The 23,888-nt window shown below is 37.6% G+C and overlaps 1 protein-coding gene across 5 annotated transcripts; it reads right to left on the bottom strand.

Moving 5' to 3' along the window:
- Positions 1 to 852: 852 nt before the first annotated feature.
- Positions 853 to 17,414, bottom strand: LOC309486203 (E3 ubiquitin/ISG15 ligase TRIM25-like). 5 transcript variants are annotated; one of them, XM_082153457.1, is made up of 8 exons: positions 17,312 to 17,414; positions 13,759 to 14,395; positions 12,830 to 12,925; positions 3,951 to 4,031; positions 3,537 to 3,696; positions 3,173 to 3,199; positions 2,884 to 2,926; positions 853 to 961 (listed from the first exon to the last, which is right to left on the bottom strand). In XM_082153457.1, exons 2-8 carry the CDS (start codon positions 14,311 to 14,313, stop codon positions 919 to 921), a joined length of 1,005 nt encoding a protein of 334 aa, XP_082009583.1. In that variant the 5' UTR covers positions 14,314 to 14,395; positions 17,312 to 17,414; the 3' UTR covers positions 853 to 918. The 5 variants fall into 5 exon arrangements, with proteins under 5 accessions (XP_082009583.1, XP_082009581.1, XP_082009582.1 ...); XM_082153455.1 differs by having other exon boundaries at positions 3,798 to 4,031; positions 17,312 to 17,400; XM_082153456.1 differs by having other exon boundaries at positions 2,878 to 2,926; positions 3,798 to 4,031; positions 17,312 to 17,395.
- Positions 17,415 to 23,888: the final 6,474 nt, after the last annotated feature.

Below are 23,888 nucleotides of genomic sequence, written 5' to 3'. Positions count from 1 at the left end.
AAATGTGTCGGAGAGGTGAAAACTGTGCTATCAATGAAAAGGTGTTCATTTACACATTTTTCCTTAATTAATAGAAGTCAATGAGTTTTATTTTAAAATTATAAAGGCCACAATGTTTTAAGCCGGCATGAAACGAAAGGTGCGATAGTCTTTTCTTCCATGTTTAGACGTAGCCAAATAGAATGGCTTTTCGAACAAGATTTTTTTTTTCAATGGGCAATTGATTGGATGGCTGTGATTGGCTGGCTGTGATTGGCTATTGGTGGATCTCACGTGAGTGACAGAATGTTTGGACTGGTTGATGTTTGGAGCAGATTAGCCATGGAGCGCCAAGTTATTATGGCTATGAACACCAATAAAAGCAGAGCCACTTTCATGGGGTCTAAAACCCAGGGTCGGCACAAACTAAACTGAAACCAACCTGACCAGCCACCTAAACCGGCTTCATGGTTTAGGCCCCTGGTCTCTCTTCACTGCCTTCCTATTCAATACAAAATATAGTTTAAGTTTTACATTACTTGTAAGGGTCTAAATGGCTAAAAGTCTTTTCTGAAGACATTCCTTTTCTCTGCAGCCTATGGAACTATGCAGGGTCAACAGTGTTCATTTGAGCTGTCCTTGTGTAAGTGTGTAATCTGACACACGTTTGGATTTATGCTTCGAGTCAACATTTGTTTGTTTAAAATGTGCTATAGAAGTACATTTAACTGGCTGACATAAAAAAAGAAAGAAAAGAAAAATAAGTTTGTCTGCAATAAAAAAAATTAAAAGAGTAATTTAAAGTCATGTTACTAATTATAATACATGCAATGTAACAAATCTAGCCATACAAGGACCTAGACGCAGACCATCTCCAATTTTGGTGCTCATTTTATTTTACTATAGGAAAGAATGATGTCCAGATGTTTTGAAGGGTCATCAAGGTATACCTGGAAGCATCTGATCCTCATGGCCAAAGCCCCTGCAGTCAAAGTTCATATTTTAAGGAGCAAACTTGCATAAATTTTTTTTTGTAAATTTATATATATATATATATATATATAAAAAAAAAATATCTTACTCATCCCAAGCTTTTGATCGGTAGTGTTTGTGCAAATATTAGTGCTGGACAACAATTAAATCACATCCAAAATAAAAGTTTGTACTGTGTATGATTTTGTATACTACACACACACACATGTATACATTTAAGAAATATTTGCATGTATATACAAACCAAAAATTAAGACCAGATATAATTTGATATTTTTTACTAGTGGGTGCAGGACACTACAGTTCATTTATGTAAGTGAGGATTGGAAAATGAAGTAAACTTGTTATACCCAAATATTCTTCATACAGTGGACTACCAAATTTGGGACCAAAAATTCAGACACTTTGACCTGGCCATGAATGCTTAAAATGTTTTCTGTAATTGCAAATGCAACCTTTTTGAACCACAGACTGAATAAAATTAAGCATTGCTGGGTAATTGGTTGAGCTAAATTGGTATTATCTAATTGTCAAGTTTATTTGCATAGCGCTTTTCACAATACAGATTGTATCAAAGCAGCTTCACAGTATTAAATTAAAATAATACAACAAAGTTTGTTTCAAGAGGAATTTATTGATTGATAAAATTAAATTAAATATCCCCAAAATATCCCCAACTGAGCAAGCCAAAGGCAACAGTGGCAAGGAACCGAAAAACTCCATCAAGTGACCTAATGGTGTCCTAAAACTCCATCAGGTGACCTAATGGAGAAAAAAAAAAACCTTGGGAGAACCCAGGCTCAGTCGGGGGCCAGTTCTCCTCTGGCATTTATGAGCTAGAGGCCGGATTGTAGTTTGAACTGTAGGATTATATGAATGCCTGGCTGAAGAGATGCGACTTTAATCTAGTTTTAAACTGGGAGAGTGAGTCTGAGCAACGAACAGTATCAGGAAGACTATTCCAGAGTTTTGGAGCCAAATGTGAAAATGCTCTCCCTCCTTTGGTGGTTCTGGATATCCTAGGTATGACCAAAAGCCTTGAATTTAGTGATCTTAAAGAGCGCGATGGATTATAGGGTGATAGAAGATCCGTTAAATAGACTGGAGCTAAGCCGTTTAGGGCTTTATAAGTCAGTAGCAATATCTTATAATTAATACGGAGCTTTATAGGTAACCAATGTAGTGATGATAAAATCGGTGTTATATGATCATATTTTCTTGATCTCGTAAGAACTCTAGCGGCGGCATTTTGGACTAACTGTAGCTTGTTTATTGAGGATGCAGGACAACCAGCTAATAAAGCATTACAGTAATCCAGTCTCGAGGTCATGAATGCATGAACTAACTTTTCTGCATCAGAAACTGATAGCATAATTGTGTACCGGTACTTAAATTTAACAGTTGACAGATATTCAACCCGATTCATTTGTGTGAGAGTCTGACAGAAGTATGGCCAAAAACAGTGAAATATCAACTGATTTGATAAGTTCGTCATATTTTAGTACCATTTTCTAAACTATAGCAAATAAACTGTGATAATGTGTGAAATGTTAAGGTGTCTGAATACATTTTGGTTTGACTATATAATTTATATTATATATAAATAACACATTTTTCTTAAATGTATACATGCATGTGTGTTTATACAAAATATATCTATCTATCTATCTATCTATCTATCTATCTATCTATCTATCTATCTATCTATCTATCTATCTATCTATCTATCTGCACAAACAGTACCGATCAAAAGTTGATGAGTACGATTTTTCTTTATGAAGGAAAATTATTACGTTCACCAAAGCTTAGGCTTCGTTTATTTAATAAACATCTCAGCCATTGCAATCAAAACTCACATTTTTCGAAAAAAAAAAAGTGCAGGTAACTGTTATTTGTAACAAATACCTTCACCACAAATTCTCAACCGTCTCTCCTTTCTCTTCTGAGAGGTCATCTATATTAAAAAAATAAAATAAATAAATGAAGCATGCATGTAAAGAGAGCAAACGTGTGACAGTTAAGTGCTAAAAATGATCAAGTATAATGTGAGCCTGGTTGACTTCCTAAGTAGTGGTTATTAAAATATTTTGCCACAGAGAAAACAAGAACCAAAGAATAAGAGAATGGCCTATAATATAATATGTTTTTGTTTTTTTGTGTGTGTGTGCACATTTTCTCCCCCTTAGAATTATGTACTTACCATCCTGGAATATTTGGACATCATCAACTACAAAGACAGACACACATTAACTTACAATGTGAAATTTCTCTTGCATAAATGTATGATGAATAACAATATTATACAGCTGTTGAGGAACACCTGAGATTTAAACTCATTTTCAGTCAGCAGTCTTTATAATAGACAGTTTTATGGCATCATTTAAATCAGTCAGTGCCCCACAATAATGTCCCTTTAAGGCAAGACCGTCCACTCTCAGCCATATTAGTAATACCCCAGAGGCAGATATCACTAAAAATGCAAGTTCAGCTCTTATTTAGATGAATGGGGAAAGACCGAACTGCCAAAAAAAGGCTAAAAGACAGTTGAAAATTAAATTTTTTACCTTCGTATAGTATTTCAGGCATGTGCTCTGCACAGACTTCATCCAGTTGGCTTTTCAGCTCTGAGAGAGAATGGTTTAGTCTCTGAAATGTCAGATTATTAACTTCCCTGGATGAACTGGACGGGAAAACTCCAGAATAGAAGCAGTAGTACTTCTGCAACTGGAAGAAAAAAAAAGAAATTCCTACAAAAAGTCAAAATCAACAATGCAGCATTTCTTAAAAAAAAAACTAAAAAACATCCTCTAGATATTTTTCACCACCTTGAAGAAATAAACGTGATTCTCAGTGCATAAAAGTGGCTCCACTTTACAATTCTCCTTCTGTAGTTTAACAATCTCCTGCTCCAGCATCTGTATGTGACTCTTCGCATCTCGTACTTCCTTGTGCTTCTGAGCTCTGATCTTCTCTCTCACCTCAGCTTGTATGTTCTGAATGGAGCGGATGATCTCAGTGAAGATTCGGTCACTGTTCTCCACTGCTGCCTGTGCAGAGCGCTGTCACAACACACACAAAACACTTGGTAAACATTTTGGTAACACTTTACAATAAGGTCCCATTAGTTAATGCATTAACCAACATTAAAGGGTTAGTTCACCCAAAAATGAAAATTCGGTCAGTAATTACTCGCCCTCATGTTGTTCCAACCCCGTAAGACCTTCGTTCATCTTCGGAACACAAATTAAGATATTTTTGATTAAATCTGAGAGCTGTCTCAGGGCAATTCCACGCAAAACTGTCACATCCATAACGCCAACTAAATACCATGGCATTGTGTTGGCGTTATGGATGTGACAGTTTTGCGTGGAATTGCCCCTCACTCCTCCATAGGCTTCTAAGACACCATAACTTGCTGGCCCAGAAAATGCATTAAAGACATCGTTAATATAGTCCAAGTGACTACAGTGGCTCAATCTTAAAGGAGACATATCATGCTTTTAAATTGTTCCTTTTTACAAATAAATCATACATTTGTAGTCTATATAAAGCGGAACTGCAATGCTTGGGTCTGAATTCCTCATTATTATAGCTCCACAGGCCCCTTTTCTACTCCTTTTCTGATGTGCGTCTGAGAGCAACTCGTTTTGGTGCGGTCTCTTTAAATACAATTGAGACACTTCATACCCCGCCCCCTCTCCAGGTTGTCGCGGTGACACTCGGTTCAACTCCACCCCGTTCGGCCATTTTTGTAGTTTGATAGCAGAGATACGATTATCTAGCGGCACAGAAACGTTTTCTTCACATGTTATTAACAAAATGTCAACAACGGAAGACAACAGCCAGCCTTACATGTTCGAGCCAGAGTCGGAGCCGGAGCGAGATGAAAATGAAGACGACGAACCTGCAGAACAACGTCTTCATATGGATGAATGTATCGCAATGGTGTGTTACTGTAATTTACACATGAAACTTTGGTCTTCCGACCTTTTACCACCGTGTCGATTTATTTTGATTAATATGTGCGAGGGAGAGAGAGCAAGACAGCGTCTAGTTTGGAGACGGTGAAGTCTTGTTTACACTTTCGCCTGGCTCCGAAGAGAGAGAGCGCGACCGTGTCTCTCTCTCTGCTCGTTCTTTCAGTTAAACATGCTCCCTGTCACAAGCGCGGCAGTTCATCTACATTAGACGGTGTAATGAAGCGTGTGGGTTACTACATCCAACAACCGAACATTTTAACTTACCCTCTCGTAACTTCTGCATCCTTCAGCTTGGACTACAAAATTGCAGCGAGAAATAAAAATGGCGGATTGCTCGAAGTGTTGGGCCGGAAGTCAATCTCCTTATTTGGCAGTTCCGCTGCAAATACTGTGACGTAATAGTTCAAAAAACGTCAGAGAACAGAAAAATCGGAACAGGTTGAAAAATGTGACCAAAACAGAATATAAAGATATCAACGAAGCACCTGAAGAGAATAATTTAAACTTCTGTACTTCTAAACACTCCAAATATACAACAAAATGCATTTAAGGGCTAAAAAAGTGGATTTAGCATGATATGTCCCCTTTAAGTTTATAAAGCGACGAGAATACTTTGTGCGCAAAAAACCCGAAAAATAACGACTTTATTCCCACTATTCATTTCCTTCTCTCTGGGCCTCGAGTTTTTTCACGTAGTGTAACTGCGTAGCACTTCGGTGTTGCACGTCACACACATGACCAGCGTCGGCCAATAGTGAGCCTATGTGTGACGTACAACACAGACGCGCTGCGCTAAAACACTACGTGACCTAACTCGAGGCCCAGAGAGAAGGAAATGAATAGTAGAATAAAGTCATTATTTTTGTTTGTTTTTGCACACAAAAAGTGTTCTCGTCACTTTATAAACTTAAGATTGAGCCACTGTAGTCACTTGGACTATATTAACGATGTCTTTAATACATTTTCTGGGCCAGCAAGTTATAATGTCTTAGAAGCCTATGGAGGAGTGAGACAGCTCTCAGATTTAATCAAAAATATCTTAATTTGTGTTCCGAAGATGAACGAAGGTCTTATGGGGTTGGAACAACATGAGGGCGAGTAATTACTGACAGAATTTTCATTTTTGGGTGAACTAACCCTTTAAGATATTTTTGACGAAATCTGAGAGCAAGGCAAGGCAAGGCAAGGCAAGTTTATTTATATAGCACATTTCATACACAATGGCAATTCAAAGTGCTTTACATAGAAGAAATTAAAATAATGAAAAGAAATAAGAATAATTAAAACAGTTTAGAAAAAATAAAATAAAATACAGAAAAAATAAAAAAGAATATTTCTTATAGATCTTTCTTTCAAAGGATTCCCTTAAGACTTAAATCTTTCAACCTTCAACTTTCCTTTAACTTTCTTTTCTCCCTCATTTACTCACACGTTCTTTTCACTTTCTTTAGCACTTTAGCACTGCGTTCACATTTTTTCTCAGACGAAAACTTTAATATCGTCATTTAAATACTGTTCTACTTTCAAACCCACATTAATCACTTTCACATTATCACCTTCTGAGTGGGCATTTACAGTTTCGGGCTAAATGCCCTGCTGACATAGGAGAAATTAAAATAATTAAAAGAAATAAGAATAATTAAAACAGTTTAGAAAAATAGAGTAAAATACAGTACAGTACAAACAGTCGGACAAACAGCGGCACAGTGCTCATTCAGTAAATGCACAGCTAAACAGAAGTGTTTTGAGTCTGGATTTGAATGTGACCACTGTAGGAGCACATCTGATCTCTTCTGGAAGCTGGTTCCAGCTGCGGCTGGCATAATAGCTAAAAGCAGACTCACCATGTTTAGAATGAACCCTTGGTATTTCTAGCTGATATGATCCTAATGATCTGAGTGATCTGTTGGGTTTATATTCAGTGAGCATATCTGCAATGTATTGAGGTCCTAGGCCATTGAATGATTTATATACCAGTAATAATACTTTAAAATCAATCCTAAATCTAACTGGGAGCCAGTGTAAAGACCTGAGGACTGGTGTGATATGTTCATATTTTCTGGTTCTGCTCAGAATCCTGGCGGCAGCGTTCTGTATGAGCTGCAACTGTCTTATGGTCTTTTTGGGAAGGCCAGTGAGGAGTCCATTACAATAATCCACCCTGCTGGTGATGAAAGCATGCACAAGTTTCTCTAAGTCTTGTCTGGAAACAAAGCATCTGATTCTTGCAATATTTTTCAGATGATAGTATGCTGATTTAGTTATTGCTTTGACATGACTACTGAAACTAAGGTCTGACTCTAGTGTCACACCAAGATTCCTGACTTGATGTTTAGTTGTTTGACCCCTAGAGTGAAGGTATGCGTTCACCTTGAGAACTTCATCTTTGTTTCCAAACGCAATAACTTCAGTTTTGTCTTTGTTTAATTGAAGAAAGTTTTGACACATCCAACTGTTGACTTCGTCAATGCATCGGCACAGGGAGTCAATGGGGCTGTAATCGTTAGGCGATAGGGCTAAGTACAGCTGTGTGTCGTCTGCATAGCTGTGGTAAGCAATTTGGTTATTTCTCATTATTTGGCTCATTGGGAGCATATACAGGTTGAACAGGAGTGGCGCAAGAATTGAGCCTTGAGGGACTCCGCATGTCATGGATGTCCACTCAGACTTATGGTCTCCTATACTCACATAATAACCTCTCCCATCTAAGTATGACCTGAACCATTTTAGGACTATCCCAGAAAGCCCCACCCAGTTTTCCAGCCTGTCAAGAAGTATGTTGTGATCAACAGTGTCAAATGCAGCACTGAGGTCGAGTAGTACCAGCACTGATAATTTTCCTGAATCAGTATTTAAGCGAATATCGTTTATTATCTTTATGAGCGCTGTCTCTGTGCTGTGGTGCGGTCGGAAACCAGATTGAAAATTGTCAAAGTATCCATTCGAGCTTAAGAATTTGTTCAGCTGATTGAAGACAACTTTTTCAATGATCTTGCCTATGAAAGGAAGATTTGAGATCGGTCTATAGTTGCTTAATATGGTCTTATCCAGATTGCTCTTTTTCAGGAGGGGCTTGACAACTGCAGTTTTCAGGGAGTTTGGAAAACTCCCAGAGAGAAGTGAGGCATTTACCACTTCTAGAAGATCTGCTTCTAAACTGTTTAGCACAATTTTGAAGAAAGATGTGGGAAGTGTGTCAAGAGCGCATGTTGATGTTTTAAGGTGTTGTACGGTTTCTTCCAAAATTTTGCCATCAATTTCTTTGAAGTCAGACATAGTAACTACTTTCTCAGGTGGTCTGATCTGTCTGACCCCAGTGCAACTCAAGGATGTGCTGATCACCTTTCTGATATTATTGATTTTCTCAGAGAAGAAAGAAGCAAACTCACTGCACTTGCTGTTTGAGAGCATTTCACTGGGAATCTGGCTTGGGGGGTTTGTCAGTCTCTCTACAGTAGCAAAAAGAGTGCGTGTGTTGTTTAAATTGCTGTTTATAATATTTGAGAAGAAAGTCTGTCTAGCTTTGCCTAGTTCCATATTGAAAGCATGCAGGCTGTCTTTGTAGATGTTATAATGGACTACAAGTTTTGTCTTCCGCCACATGCGCTCTGCTTTTCTGCATTGTCTTTTCATATGTTGCACTGCTGTTGAGTTTCTCCAAGGTGCTTTTTGTCTGCCACTCTTCTTCCTGACTTTAACAGGAGCAATATCATCAATTATATTTTTAACTTTTGAGTTAAAAGAATCAAGGAGAAAATCAACAGAGTCAGCAGATATGCTTGGTGTTAAGGATATAGCCTTCATAAATAGTACACTAGTGTTCTCATTTAAGCATCTCTTCTTGACAGACACAGATCCAGCTTCAGTGGCAGGAGAGATCAATATATCAAAGAAAATACAGAAATGATCAGACAGTGCTACATCCTTTATAAAAATCGATGAAATGTTTAGACCCTTACTGATAAGTAAATCTAGAGTGTGTCCATGATTGTGTGTGGGTCCATGTACATGCTGAGTCAGATCAAAAGTTTTTAAAACAGTTTTGATTTCTTTTGTCATATTGTTTTCTGCATTATCTATGTGAATGTTAAAATCTCCAGCAATGGCAAAACAGTCAAACTCTGAGGTAATTGTTGATAACAGTTCTGTAAAGTCCTCAGCAAAGGCTGGAGAATATTTTGGAGGCCTGTAAATAATGATAAGTAAAATGCGAGGAGCACCTTTTAACACAGTACCCAGATATTCGAAAGACGGGTAATTCCCAAATGATATTTGCTTACATTGATAGATATCTTTAAAAAGAGCAGCTAGACCCCCACCTCTCTTTACAGCTCTGCAGACACTCATAAAAGTAAAGTTAGGAGGGGCTGTTTCATTGAGGATTGTTGCACTGCAGCTGTCTTCTAGCCAGGTCTCATTTAGAAGCATAAAATCCAGGTTGTTTGTGGTTATTAAGTCGTTGACTAGAAGTGATTTATTTTTAAGTGAGCGAATGTTTAAAAGTGCTAACTTAACAGTCTTACTTTTTGTCCCCACAGCAATCTTAGTTTGACATGTAGTAGGCACCAGATTAGTTGGGTTTGCTGTACGGCTATTGAAGGCCTTAGACTTTCTATCTTGTAATAGAACAGCAATAGAGAAAGATACAGGCACACTGGGTTCCCGCTTGTTCTGTAAACATTTGAGAAAGTTACTGTTATCATAACAGGAACCCAAAACACATCACTGAGAGCTGGTATCAGTTGTTTTTGGTTCACCTCGAGCAGATGGAGGAGGGTGTGGGCCCTGGCGTTTTGGCCGAAGAGGCCGAAGAGCTCTCACAGGAGGAGGGGGCGGGCGAGCTCGGCGCGCAGGCTTCGGTGTTTGAGGTGCCTGACGATTTTTGGTTGGTATCTGGGGGCTTGCAGCAAAAGAGTGGGATAGTCTGGTTCCAGCATGCACTAATTCTTCCATTTTCTGTGAGAAGCACAGGAGTGGAGTCGCTGGCGAGAGTGAGAAAGTATCTGGTGAAAGGGGCTGTTGCTCAGGTGTTATAGGAGGCTGTAATATGCTGTCCTGGCTTCCCTGGCTGTTTTCCAGGAAGTCGTCCTTGGGTGCTGAATCTTGGAGCAGTTCTAATATGTCTGTCTGTGGTGAGCTCTGTGGGCATGGCTCAGCTGAGATTGTGTCCGTGAGCAGAGGTTGTTGTGGCTCAGTGGTGTTATCATTGTCCTTGTGTGATATGTCAACCGCATGTCCATCTTGTTGCTGAAGTGAAGTCCCGTGTTCATTCATACTGTTTCCAGGTGTGTGTGTGTCGTTCAGATTGACACACACTGCAGAAGGATGATTGAGGGAGAAGTCGATATTGTCCTTTAACACTCTTGAACCAAGTTTGTTTGGGTGATGGCCATCCCGATGAAATAGTTGTCTCTGACTCCAGAAAAGATTGAAGTTGTCAATGAAGTTTACTCCTTTTATATTGCAGGTTTTTTGCAGCCATGTATTAATCCCAAGCAGCCGAGAAAACCTGTTTGTTCCTCTTGCTGGGAGTGGTCCACTGATGAATGTTTGAACTTTCAGTCTTTTAAGTGTTTCAAAAAGTTCATTGAAATCCTTCTTAATGAGTTCTGACTGCTCTTTATGAATATCATTCTTCCCCACATGAATTATGAGTCGATTTGCAGTCTTATGTTTCATCAGAATGTTCTGAAGTTCCCTGTTTATATCAGAAGTTGTTGCTTTTGGAAGGCAGCATGTAGTTGTATCCCTGCTGCTAATGTTTCTGATTATGGAGTCCCCCACTATCAGAGTCCTGGGCTCGGCTGTGCTCTGAGCTGAGTGCCGCTGTCTGCTCGACCTTGAGCGCCAGTTAGCATCAGTGTTAGCTACTGGCTGATACAGTCTGTGTTCGATCACATTCATCACGTTTGGGGATTCCTCATTTACATTCATTAGTACTTCAAATCTGTTCTCAAGATGTATAGGTGTTGGTGGGAGACCAGTGTTTGCCATCCTTGTCAGAGCTGTATCTGGGGTAGAGGATGCTACTGCGGCAATATGTGGGGCTCGTGACAATCTGATGTCTCGAGTGCCTTTGGGTCTCGCTCCCTGTTTGTGCCATCGATTTGTAAGTCGATCGGCTTGTTTCTCTACCTGTCGAGGAGCACTAGTTTCATGGGACTCACCGGCTATATGCTGAGGGTGTCCATGACGAAGCTCTATTGTGTGTTCCGTCTGGTTTGGTGGTCCCGTAAATAACTTTGTTTCAAGAACTGCAATCCTTTGTAAAAGTCTGTGGCAGTTAGTGCAGCAAGTAGATTCCAGAAGAGGCATTTTCTCTCTTATCCTTGTAGGCAGTTGTGTTTTCCTTTCCCCGGAATGTAAGCTGGTCGGGTAGAAGAATTCTGCGTTTTTGTGGTAATCCAAACTTTGTCGTTTGAGCACTGTGCTGATTTGCTGAAGTTAAAATTAGGTGATAAAAGGAGCTAAACTATAAAAATATAGAAGATAAAATATAAAAGCGATAGAGCAAAGCGCGGAGCAGTAAGCAAGAGCGTCCGAACGGTAGCTGAGCTGAGCAGGAGAGCAGTCTCACTCCTCATAGGCTTCTCTGTAATTTCATTCTGCCGGCCCAGAAAAGTTAGTAAAGACATCGTTAAAATAGTCCAAGTGACTACAGTGGCTCAACCTTAAGTTTATCAAGTGACGAGAATTATTTTTCTGCGCAAAAAAGAAAATTAATTTTCTTCTGTGTGGGCCTCTGACGTGAGTTCACGAGAGCAACACGACGCATGCGCGAGAACTGAGAAGATGACGCAGATGGGTCTCGATGTAGTGTTTAAAATGGTTCTTCCTGGATGTCCTGGATCCTGAATTTCCTGGATGTCCAAATAGTGAGAAACCAACGAGAAAAAGTGCCTTACTAGTGTCGCAAAATGAATGGCTTACCTTTCACACTTTCCCATCAAATGATCATGAGCGTTATCTTCTCAGTTCTCACGCATGTGTCGTGGCGCTCTCGTGAACTCACGTCAGAGGCCCACACAGAACAGAAGAAAATGAATAGTTGAATGAAGTCATTATTTTGGGTTTTTTTATGCACACAAATAGTATTCTCGTTGCTTGATAAACTTAAGGTTGAGCCACTGAAGTCACTTGGACTATTTTAACGATATTTTTACTAACTTTTCTGGGCCGGCAGAATGAAATTACCTAGCAACCTATGAAGATTTATTTGGAGCAACCTAATTACTGACAGAGTTTTCATTTTTCATTTCAACAATAAGCAGTAAATAAGCATCTTAATGTTAGTTAAAAATAAACCTGTTGTTGGTTGTTTGCTCAGGAAAATTAAATATTAACACATACAATTTTTTTATTTTAATAATGTAATAATAAATGTTGAAATTAACAATAAAAAATGAGGTTAAAGCATTTTCTCAGTTATTGTTATTTCATGTTAATTTCTACTATTGATCCATAATCCTTATTAATAGGCAGGATCAACTCTAATCTAAACACCATCTGGCTGCATGCTGACAGCCAATATTAAGTCTGATCTCATAACAAATAAGTGCAAATAATTTTAGTCCCTTCTAAAAAATTAAAAATGGAAATGAACCTGCAGTTACGTATAGCAACAGATTCCAAGTGAAATGTCCACTGAATGGCAAGCGAGTTTTATTCTCCATCATACAGACACAAACATATCTACAAATGATGTTAGGACAGCAGAGATAGACAGAAAACAATAAGAGAGGAACAGGACCAGGAAAGGACCACCGACTTTAACCAGCACAACTCTGTTGTTAGTATTCCTGTTAGCAGCTGTTTGGCTATAGTAGGAACCATTTCTCATCTTGTTCAAACCCTTTTTATCGGTCAATCACGCCTACCTCAAAAGAGACCACAGCTTTCTTGCACTGATGAACCTCCTTCTTCAAGTCAGTGGTTTTCTGAATGAAATTCCTCTTTTTTATTTTCAGTTCCTCCTGTGGATGAATTTACAATTAATAAGAATCCTGTTCTTTAGCAACTGTTGAATACTGGAGTAAAGATCTTAATCTCAAACTGGCCTCAGACTAGGGATGGGACGGTATGAAAATTTCATATCACGATAATAGTGACCAAAATAATCGTGATTATCAATGTTATCACAGTTTTGTTAAAACGAGATGAAAGTGTTCAAAAAGAACTGATGCTCACACTGAAAACATTCAACACGTTTTATATTTGACAATCAACAAACAACCAATAAAACGAGCAGCTCTATGCACTTTTTTTTTTAAGCAAGATTATATTCTGTGGCATTTCCTTCCTTATAATGACCGTCGTCAATAACAACGCATTATAACACAGCGCACATCACGCACGCGCTCTCTCGTTTCATTCAAATACAACTTGCCGTCTTGCGTCTCCGTTTTCGATTGGATTGAAAATGAAATCAGAGTTGATTTATTGTTTACAGAGTTTGATCATATTTCTGTGATCATGTAAGATTTAAAACATTATTAATCTGCCTTCCGCCACTCCTTCTCCAATGCAAAAACAACAACATTGCGCGCTGCGCCGGCCTGTTGCTGGCTGGACAGGATTTACAGTGAGTTATTAAAATCGCGATAATCAAACACGGTTTTAATGATAATTACATTTTAAACGATAATACTAACCGTCAGTACATTTTATCGGGGTTTATAGTGAAACCGGTAATCGTCCCATCCCTACATCAGACTAAAAGAAAGTTAGTAGAAACAGTTCAATGAAGTGCATGTAATTGAGAACTCTCTTCATACAGTATATATTAAATATAATTACCTCATCTTACCTGTTTTTTTGCCATTTCAGCTGCAGCTGAGACCGTTTTATGTCCACTGTGCTGATTCCCCATACAAACTACACAAATACACTTCTGGTCATTGTAGCAGTAAATCTCCAGTGCTTTATGATGTTGAGGGCAGATCTGATGCTGTAGAGTTGGGGAAGCTTTGACCAGCTTGTGTATTTTAAAAGCTTTAGACTCATAATGAGGACGAACATGAGTTTGGCAGTAAGAAGCCATACAAACCAAACAAGACTGGATGGCTTTTACTTTTCTTCCTTTGCAAACATCACATGTCACAGGCCTAGCTGGAACTTTCTGCTTCATTCCCCCTAAAATACCAGCAAGCACAGTGCTTCTGCTGAGAGCTGGTCTTTGGTTGAATGTTGTCCTGCATGTAGGGCAGCTGTAAACGCCTCTATAAAAATCCACATCCCAGCATCTCTTAATACAGTCCATGCAGAAACTGTGCCCACAAGATGTAGTCACTGGGTTCTTAAGCAGAGTCAGACAGATCGGACATTTTAAATGATTCTGAGTATGAAAAAGAGATTCTGCCATTCTGGGGTTTTCAAACCCAGTGGACGATTCACTGTAGAATAATAGCGTTTGGAATCTTTTGAAATCAGAATGGGAGTGGCTCCTGTACAAACATGACCAAATGAAAATAAATCATTATTTCCTACTTAAAGTTTCAGAAAATGTCACTATATATCTGCACCATCCTGAAAAGCACTATACATACATTTAAAATTCAGAAGCAAAGCAATCGTGTTTGAGTATGAAAAATATCCATATTTATTAAACTTTATAAACTAAAATAACTTGGTTCCTACGGACGGCTGTACGCATCAATTTACGGCGAAAGAGTAACCCTTGACGTATGAAGTATTGACAAACGCGGAATTGCAGAGGATACAGCAAAACAAAACACCGATCACAAATTAGAAGTCTAAAATTATATTTTTTTAATGAGAAATGTTAATAGATTTCAATAAAAGAGAAGAGGAACTTGAGTTTGTTGCCCAGCCCTATTGGTTTGCTTGCGCTACTCCTACGCCATACAGGGGTAACTCTTTTGGCGCAAGTCGACTTGCGTAGGCAGTCTGCCATGAAGCTAGTTATTTTAGTTTATAAAGTTTTAAACATGGATATTTTTCTTACAAAAACCCATCACTTTGCTTCAGAAGGCCTTTATTAACCCCCTGGAGTCGTATGGACTACTTTTATGATGGATGCCCTTTTTTGGACTTCAAAATCAGGACCGCCATTCACTAGCATTATAAAGCTTGGAAGAGCAATGATATTTTTTAATAACTCCGATTGGGTTTGTCTGAAAGAAGATAGTCATACACACCTAGGATGGCTTGAGGGTGAGTAAATCATGGAATAAATTTCATTTTTGGGTGAACTATCCCTTTAACCCTCATAAGGTCTTCGTTTCCTTTTACAAATCTGGTCTTTGGGGTCTATATGACCCCAACAATTGATAGAGAAATTGTCCAAAAAATATACATTTTTAATTATACAAATAATATATGTTTTTTTTTGTTTACTTCTCATCTATTCAGTAATGCTGTGTTTTGGGGGATAAGAAGTACTTTTTTACCTATTTATTGCAAAATTCCTCAACTACACCATTAGCATAAATATGAAATATATATTTTTTATGAAAAAAACACATTAATGATGATCAAATTTAACAATGAGTTGTTTCTGGATATTGATCTAGGTGTTAGATGCATAATTCTGCCATCTGCTGGTTAGATGTTTTTTTGTAGCTAATATAGTTTTAGCCACAAAGTGTAATTACCATATACTTCCAGCAGAGGCCCCATAGAGATCCATTCATTTTTCTGGATGTGACTTAATGCTCTTATAATAGCTTTTTTTATGAATTACATATTTAAACCTTTTAAAATACATTAAATCAGTATTTTGTCAAAGTATAGAATTTGTTTTTGTTGTTGTTTGAGGTCTTTTGAAGTGTCTTGTTATTGCAATAATGCTATATAAATTTGCAATAATATCTTTATTGTTTGTTTGTGTTTGTCTCTCTGTGTGTATTTGATCTGTGTGTAGTCATGTTCTTTCCACGTTGCATTTGTGCTCTCATACCATACCCTCATTTATGTGTGAATTTTTTTAGATTTATGCAGAAATTATTGATTTTATTTCACAATCTCAGTAAAAATGCTCTCTATTGCAGTCACACCCTTTCTCTGTCTATGTGTGTATTTGTGTCTGTGTGTGTGTGGGCGCATATGTGTCTGTGATAATGTTCATTCCACATTACATTAGTGCTCTAGTACCAGGCCTTCATTTATGTGTGAGAATTTTCAGATTTATGCTGGAATTATTGATTTTATTTGTCAATTTCTATAAAAATGCTTTCTTTTGGAGTCAGACCTGTGTGTGTGTTTGTGTGCGCAAACATGTGTGTGTGCAAGTGGTCATGTTTGTTCCACATTTCATTTGTGCTCTAGTACCAGAACTTCATTGTGGTATTGAAATTTTCAGATTTATTCTGGATTTATAGATTTTTTTTGACAAATGAAAAATAAAAAACATTTTTTCTTCGATTTTCCCATTCATTTCAATGTGGGGTCATATTGACCCCAAGGGACAGATTTGTAAAAAAAATTTTTACATACCTTTAGAACGACCGAATCAAGCCCAGTTTTTTTCTGTGTGTATAGATAGGTAATGTAGAAAAAGTGACAAAATTTAATTCCACTGAGATGAAGGGAACCATTTTTTTTTATTAAAGAAAAGTCGCTTGGGGTCATATAGACCCCAAGGACCAATTGAGGGTTAAGGGTGCTTTCACACTGGCTGTTTAATTCGAAACAGGGCGCGGTTCACATAAACCGGTAAAGTTAAAGTTGTCATGATCATGCAGACCTGAGACAACCAGAAGGAGGTGGTCTATGTGTTCGGTTGCACTGGAAGTTCTAGAACTGTGGATCGATTCGCGTGAATGTGAAAGCAACTCAAACATGTGCGCACTTGTTCAGGAAGTAGCCTGCACATCATTAGTTTCACAAAACAATGTAGGGCATGGAAGTTTTATGATTTACCTTTGATACGAGCGAAAGTGACTGTAGTGTAATCGTGCCGAGTGAGTGGAATCAGCTTTCTCCTCAAAAGAGTTTGTTTTCAAGTCTTCGAGCGACGCATACCGTAAACTCAAGTGTCCTTCACTTTGCTGCGCATAACAGCACCAAATTAATAAATATAAAAATAAACCACGTTCTGTTTTCTATCATGCGAGGTGCACGTTTATGTAGGTTGAAGTAGAATGCACGAAGGTTCGATGGAATCAAATGAGTGTGAAACCAGATCAACGCTGCAGTCGCACTCGGACTGTCACTCAAACCGCAGGTAACGTTAAACGTGCCAGGTATGAAAGCCCCAGTAACAAATAACAATACAGCCTTAACATCTTGAACCTGCTGATGTAGGCCTACACTATAGGTGTATTATATATTATGTATTATTGAGATAATTTCTCTCTCAAACACCCTGTAATGCGTTTTTAAACAGTAGTTCAATTCACCTTAGATCCAGTAGAGTTAGACTCACAACTTGGATGGCATTCCACTAGTGTTGGTTTAACTTCGCGAATCACCGTCAAGTAAGGCATCCGCCAGTCACTCCACTCAACCGCGGTAATGAGCAAGTTAATATAGACACCTGTCGGTACACGATCCGTTTCACGCATGCGTAGCAGACACAGTAGAAAACGCACATGCGCAAATGATAACATATTTTTCAGAATTCTTGTTTTTTATTGGTTGTATGTGATATTCTAATTTTGTGAGATACTGAATTTTGGGTTTTCTTTAGATATAAGCCGTAGTAATCAAAATGAACACACATAATAGAAATATTTCGCATAGTGTCTAATGAATCTATTATATAATGTATGAGTTTCACGTTTTACATTTGAATTATTGAAATTGACAAACTTCCACAATATTAAAATTTTGTGAGACCTACCTGTATTTACTTTGTGCAAGTTAGGAGATGCTTTTGTCCAAAGTGGCTTACAAATAAAAACAATACAAAGGTTCGCAATTAATAGCCTAATGAAAATACAATAATATACAAACCATAACTCATAATAACTATTTAATTTATGCTGAAAAGATGTCTTTAGGCCCCTTTTGAAAGAGCCAAAACATCTTATGTTGTAGTAGTGTATGCGTGAAACGGATCGTGCTACGTCACTGCAGTTGAGCGCGCTGATTAAAAGGGGTAGCAGATTCGATGCCAAGTTTGCTACTGAGGAGTCGAATCGATACCATTTACTTTTCATCAAAAAGGGTCAGGAATAGTTTAGGCGACTGTTTAATTAACATTTAGCAATTTAAAGCTGCAGTCCGTAACTTTTGGCGCTCTAGCGGTTAATAAACAGAACTGCATGCGTCTTGATGGAAGAACATTGTATAGCTTCTCTCTGTTTATGGCAATGACTCCCGCAGGTACTGAACTACTTCTCAGTGGTACGAACCGAACCAGTCTAAAATAGTCTGAATATAAACACTTATTATAGGTGCTGGTGTAGTGATTCAGGATAAGACAAAAACACGTTTTGGAAAATGATATTATATACATTTTGTTCAGTTTAAACACAAAAAAAGTTACGGACTGCAGCTTTAAAGTAAAAGTTCTTCTACAAATTGCATTAACTTAACAGCCTAAACACAGGCTTTATCCCCTTCCACCATAAATTGTCACTGTTTTAGTCACTGCAACTTCCCCGAACAAACACAATAAATGAAATACGGTAATCCCAAGCATATACAGGCTTAATGAGTTTATGCATTCCGCAATTACATGTATTACTTGGTCCGCCCAACCTGTATCCGCAGTATCATAACAGACAAACAGGTAGGCGGATCATCACAATACTGTTGAATGAGCTTAATTTGCATTGGATCTGGAATATTCTTTTAATCATTTTCATTTTTTTGTTTTGTTACATGCTTACTTTATCAAAATTGATGTTTTCTTTGATTATATAACTTCTCATGTTAATTATTTGTAGTTATTGGTTGTCTCCATCTGCTTTTCTGCTTGTTTGATTGTTATAATAAGCAGATTGTTTGTCTCTTTGTCTGTCAACTGTTTGTATTATTTTGTGAAGCGACCTTGGAAGGCACTTGAAAGGCGCTATAAAAATGAACATATTATTATTTATTATTATTATTATTAATCAAGGGGGCACAAAAAAGAAAAGAAAAAAAAAAAGACACCCAACTGCATAATATTCTGTCTACGAACAGATTAGATTGAAGAACCCAGGCTTCTGTGTGTGTTAGACTACGTGGCATCTCATCTTGTCCACTAGATGGCAGCACAGTCCGGGTTTTGCAGTGATTCTTTCCTTTCCTGTCCACCTCTTGAACATTACACAGGCCACATGCACCACACATGACCTCTTAGACTTTTATGTATACAAATCACCAGTAAATGACACATTTAGTGCCTGTTTCAAGTTCCCACAACTCTGGGTTGCCAAATTTCAATACTAAATCACACTCATAAAGTAGAGTTCACGTGGGAGATCAGAACATGCCTGTAAAGTAACATCCATACCATTTCTTGTCTAAAAAGTGCAAATCAACATGCTCAATTATTGATGAAATAAGTACAGATTTCTGTGAGCTAGACCTGACGACATTGCACATTTAGGAATAGCAGGATGAATGCGCTGGTTGACTGATTGTACGGAATCCAGATCCGCTCCATCCATATCAAAACAGGAGGGACGTGGCGTCGTGTTCAGGCTATCAGCGTGCAGATCTATCACGACACCTCCTGTTGTGTGCTTTATCTGTGGATCAATGTGAGGCTCAATGGGTAACCCGTAACTGCATGAACGCACACTGATTCAGAACACTGAGCACCATCATGAGTAAACCCAACTTATTTTGATGCAGCTCTTTCCTTCAGATATGCTCAATTCATCATTCAGTGTCTGTTATAACATGCTTTTATGAACACAAATGTCTCAAAGACATTAGTGCAAGATTTTAAGTTAAACACATGTTTGAAAACCTACATATTTTTAATGTTTCAATGACTAATGTCACCTTCATATATAGGTATTAATATATTTATATATATTATAATATATCATAAATTTTTTTTGTATAATAATATAATATATTTATATTTCATAATATATCATAAATGTTATAATATTTCTAATTAAATATATTTAAAAATGAATTCCTGCAATACTGATTTGCTGCTCAAGAAACATTATTATCAATGCTGAAAACAGTTGAATTGCTTAATATTAATGTGAAAAAACATGAAACTTTTTTGGGGGATTCTTTGATGAATAGAAAGTAAAAAATAAATAAAAAGAATTTATAATTTTTTTTTTTTTTTTTTTACATTATAAAATAATAAATGTCTTTACTGTCACTTTAGATTAGTTTAATGGTTCCTTGCTGAATAAAAGTATTAATTTCTTTAAAGGCTTACTGATCCCAAACATTTTTATGGTAGTGTATGTCTTAATATTTTCGATCAAATTTTAAACTCAAAATTATAAAGATGCAATCATAGTTTGTTTTACATTATGAGCGGTTTTGGTTATGACATTTTGGTTACTTCTAACATGAAAAACTATAGCAGATTATTATGTGTTTCTTTACTTTTTAAAACATTTCTTTCTGGGAATATATTTTTTAATTGTATTTCCCCCCCACTGTGTCCTCAGTATCATTTTCCATTCTTTTGAATTCCTTTAACAAAAGCCAGTGTCCACAGTGACATTATACAGGAAGTAACATTATTTTTTATGGGAATTAACTAAGAGGTCAAGGTTTGGCTCTTTATTAACTTTATTAACCAACTTTACCTCTCCAGAATATGTTAGGCATGTTCTTTTCATTCACAATGAATCAAGTTAAATTGCCTGATCAAAGCATCTGGTAAATGTTTTTATAACTCAAACATATTAAAGTTCAAAAGGTACTTCATAACAGGAATGACCCATTTATAAATATGCAGCACAGTGAATATAAAGGTACCATGTCTTCATTTCCTAGACAGGCCTGAAACATGCAAACTCAGGGGAAAGACACAAACACAAACACAGACTACAGTCATTTCTCCCACAATGTTTCCACAGGCATATCATCTTAACACACCTAACCCGGTTACCCATTTAAAAAAAAGCAGTATGCACAGCTGGTTTAGGTAACTTAGACCCTTACTGTAGAAAAAACTATAAAAAAAAATGTGATTCATAGTGACTCAATGTTGTTTCAGATGCAGATGGAGCTCCAGGAGCAGCGAATGGGACCAACAATTACTAAACACTCATAAAAACGACCTCGTTGTAAATGAGGTATGAGGAGGCCCTTCTAAAACAGAACATCTATTTGCTATTTTATTCGACTATATAAATTCCCAGCCGACAATATAAGTGCCAGGGTGGGCTGTGCGTGTTTCACTTTGAGAGCCAAATTTCTGAAAACGTCCTCTTAAATACAGTAAAACCTCTTACAATTAAGTTGTCAATATGATCCTCATTAGTAAAAAAAAAAAAAAAAAAAAAAGGGTTCATAAATGGGCCAAATAACTTCTTAAATAAAAAATATGTGCCTATAAGGTCTAGGTATACACTAGACTAGATTATATACATTTACTAGAGCATTCTGGGTAGTTGCTAACAAAGATACGTCTCTTTTGCGTTGTGGAGTTATTGAGTTACAAAATGTTATTTCTGAATGCAGTCTTGAATGAACATTCAAAACGTAATTTAAAAAAAAACATAAAAAAAAAAAAACTTTTTGGCTATGTCAATGTTACGGGAACATTACATTTTTTATCATTTTGAAAACATGAAGAGAATGAAACAAGTAGTAACATTTAAAAAAAAAAAAAACTTTAGGCAAACACGCAATGAAATGATTCAGGTAAAAAACTTTTCATGAATGATGTATAAATATAATGTTTTTGTGCTAACTTTCTGAGAACGTTACTAAAGACCAGAAAACTTTGAAAGAAATGTTTTATTACCGTTACTGCAAAGAAAGCCTGTTCATACCTTTCAGAGAACATCACCACAACAGTTAAAGTTCTGAGAAAGTTCCCTGTTATCTGGGTTACCGGTTTCTGTAATATTTTGGTCTTTTACAGTAAAATGGTTCGGGTCCTTCAGTGTAATTTTTTTCACCTGTTTTATCGTCCACCAGGTGAAAAATCACAAGTTCGATTGCTTAGTAAAGGAACAGCACATATCTTTTCAAAAATTCCCATGATTTGATCAGCACAGAAGTTGAATACTTCATACAAAGTTCTGAAATGAAACTCTAGATGGCGCAGGCTGATAGGTCTTTAAGGGTGCTTTCACACCTGCCTCATTTAGTTCGCTTGAATCGCACTAGAGTTCGTCGTCCCCCTTGGTGCGGTTCGTTTGGGCAGGTGTGAATGCAGCGATCGCACTCGGGAGCGCACCAAAAGCGGACCAAACAAGTGTGTCCACTTTCAAATGAACTCTGGAGCGGTTCGTTTGTGGTGAGAACGTGATCCGACCTCAAACAGACCTAATTGCCAAAGAACTGCACATTTTTGGACTAATCAGCTGCCGTAGTGCATTATGGGATGAAGACTAATGTTTGTTGAGAGTTCGCACTTTTAGCATGGCAGCTCCTGGACAAACTTGGAGTTGTGAGGAGGTCCTGAAGCTTCATTCTCAAATGTTATTTGCCTAAAGTGGTGTAGACAAACTATATAATAAACTATGACCAGGGATACAATCAGCCCACGCAGTCGTCTCTCCATAGTAAAAAGCGGCGTGTTGTCTAACGGATTTTCTGTTGGAATTTTCCCGCATTTTAATTCTGACCAATCGAAGTGCAGTTATGGAAATACGTTCGAGACACATCTGGCCAATGAGTGATGTGGATGTTGTCACGTGACTGCATTTTTTTTCGTTTCTTCAACTCATCAACTGATTCGGACCAAGGCTATCAGTGTGGCGTGAAAAGGAACCAAAACGCCTGAAAAATGCTTTCGCCCTTGATCCGGACCAAATGAACCGAACTACAGATGTGAAAGAACCCGAACTCAATCTGCTTGCAATCACATCATCTCTATAGGGCACAGCTGATTGGTTCCTGCTGTTTCAGTAGCCAATGAGCTCGCTGCTCAACCTTCAAATACTTGGTCAGCATTTGCTAAAGATACAGTGCGCTTTCAGAAGCCCTCCACCTTCCCCTGCTCCACCTGTATAAATCTGCTACGGGTAATTCATGTGTACGCTATATTGTACAGCAGCGGCACGACTTGCTAACAGCAGCGTATCGTGTTTGTATTGGCAGTGGCAAGTCCCATACTTGCTCTGAAGAAGAAGAAGCAGCTGCAGCAGAAGAATAGCAGATCTAAGACCAAATATATCAACACTTTCATATCCATTACAATGCCAAACACGGCGAGAGTTGTCATGTTAGAAATAAACATCAGAGGTTTGTTCAGATCGCTAACCGTATGAGCCTTAGCAAATATCACTGATTTGCTTCAGTTAAGAACACTAGAAGTCAGTAAAAGGTACAAATGAATGTGTTTATCACTTTTTCTGTCCAAGGTTTCTGTCATCAAAGGCAAATTACTTTCATGCCTGGACTAATAAAATCCCCCTTAGCTGTCATGCTCCTTATTCACACTGCACATATTTCATGTAGAGACTGTGGTCTTCAAGCAGGTCAAGTTTCAGAGCTTTTGAAGTTTTTCATATAGGGAATAAATCACAAGTTCAGGCAGATTAATTTAGTGTATTTTGGAGAACTCCGAGCAGTCAAATATCTCAGTGTTTTTACGGCTTCCGTTCTCGTGTCTGTGTGTGGTGGTGAATTCTGCTTGAACGTTTTCTGACAGCCCTCGTGACAATAGCACAAAAAAACAAAAAAAACACTACCGGGCTAGGATTTGTACAAAATATTACAATAATATTATAATATAAAATCTTTTCAGCAACATTCTCTAGATGTCTTAAGGGAAAAATGATCAGTTCATCATTTCAGATGTGAAAATCTAAACCAGTTGGTGGCTTTGTTTTTGCTGGTTCTTTCTTTGGTTTCTTTCTGATCTCTGTGCATGAGAACTTATTG

Source organism: Leuciscus leuciscus (genome assembly GCF_965113295.1).
Source record: "Leuciscus leuciscus genome assembly, chromosome: 22".
Taxonomy (NCBI): Eukaryota; Metazoa; Chordata; class Actinopteri; order Cypriniformes; family Leuciscidae; genus Leuciscus; species Leuciscus leuciscus.
Note: the sequence above shows the minus strand (reverse complement) of the source record. Positions and strands in the feature narration are given on the sequence as shown.

Bases quoted from the DNA above. Each gene is read 5' to 3' on its own strand.
- LOC309486203 (XM_082153455.1), bottom strand. From the start codon at position 14,313: ATGGCAGAATCTCTTTTTCATACTCAGAATCATTTAAAATGTCCGATC. The intron at 12,926-13,758 runs GTAAGATGAGGT...ATTCATCCACAG, and splicing joins CTGAAATGGCAAAAAAACAG to GAGGAACTGAAAATAAAAAA. The intron at 2,927-3,172 runs GTAAGTACATAA...TTTTTAATATAG, and splicing joins TGTCCAAATATTCCAGGATG to ATGACCTCTCAGAAGAGAAA.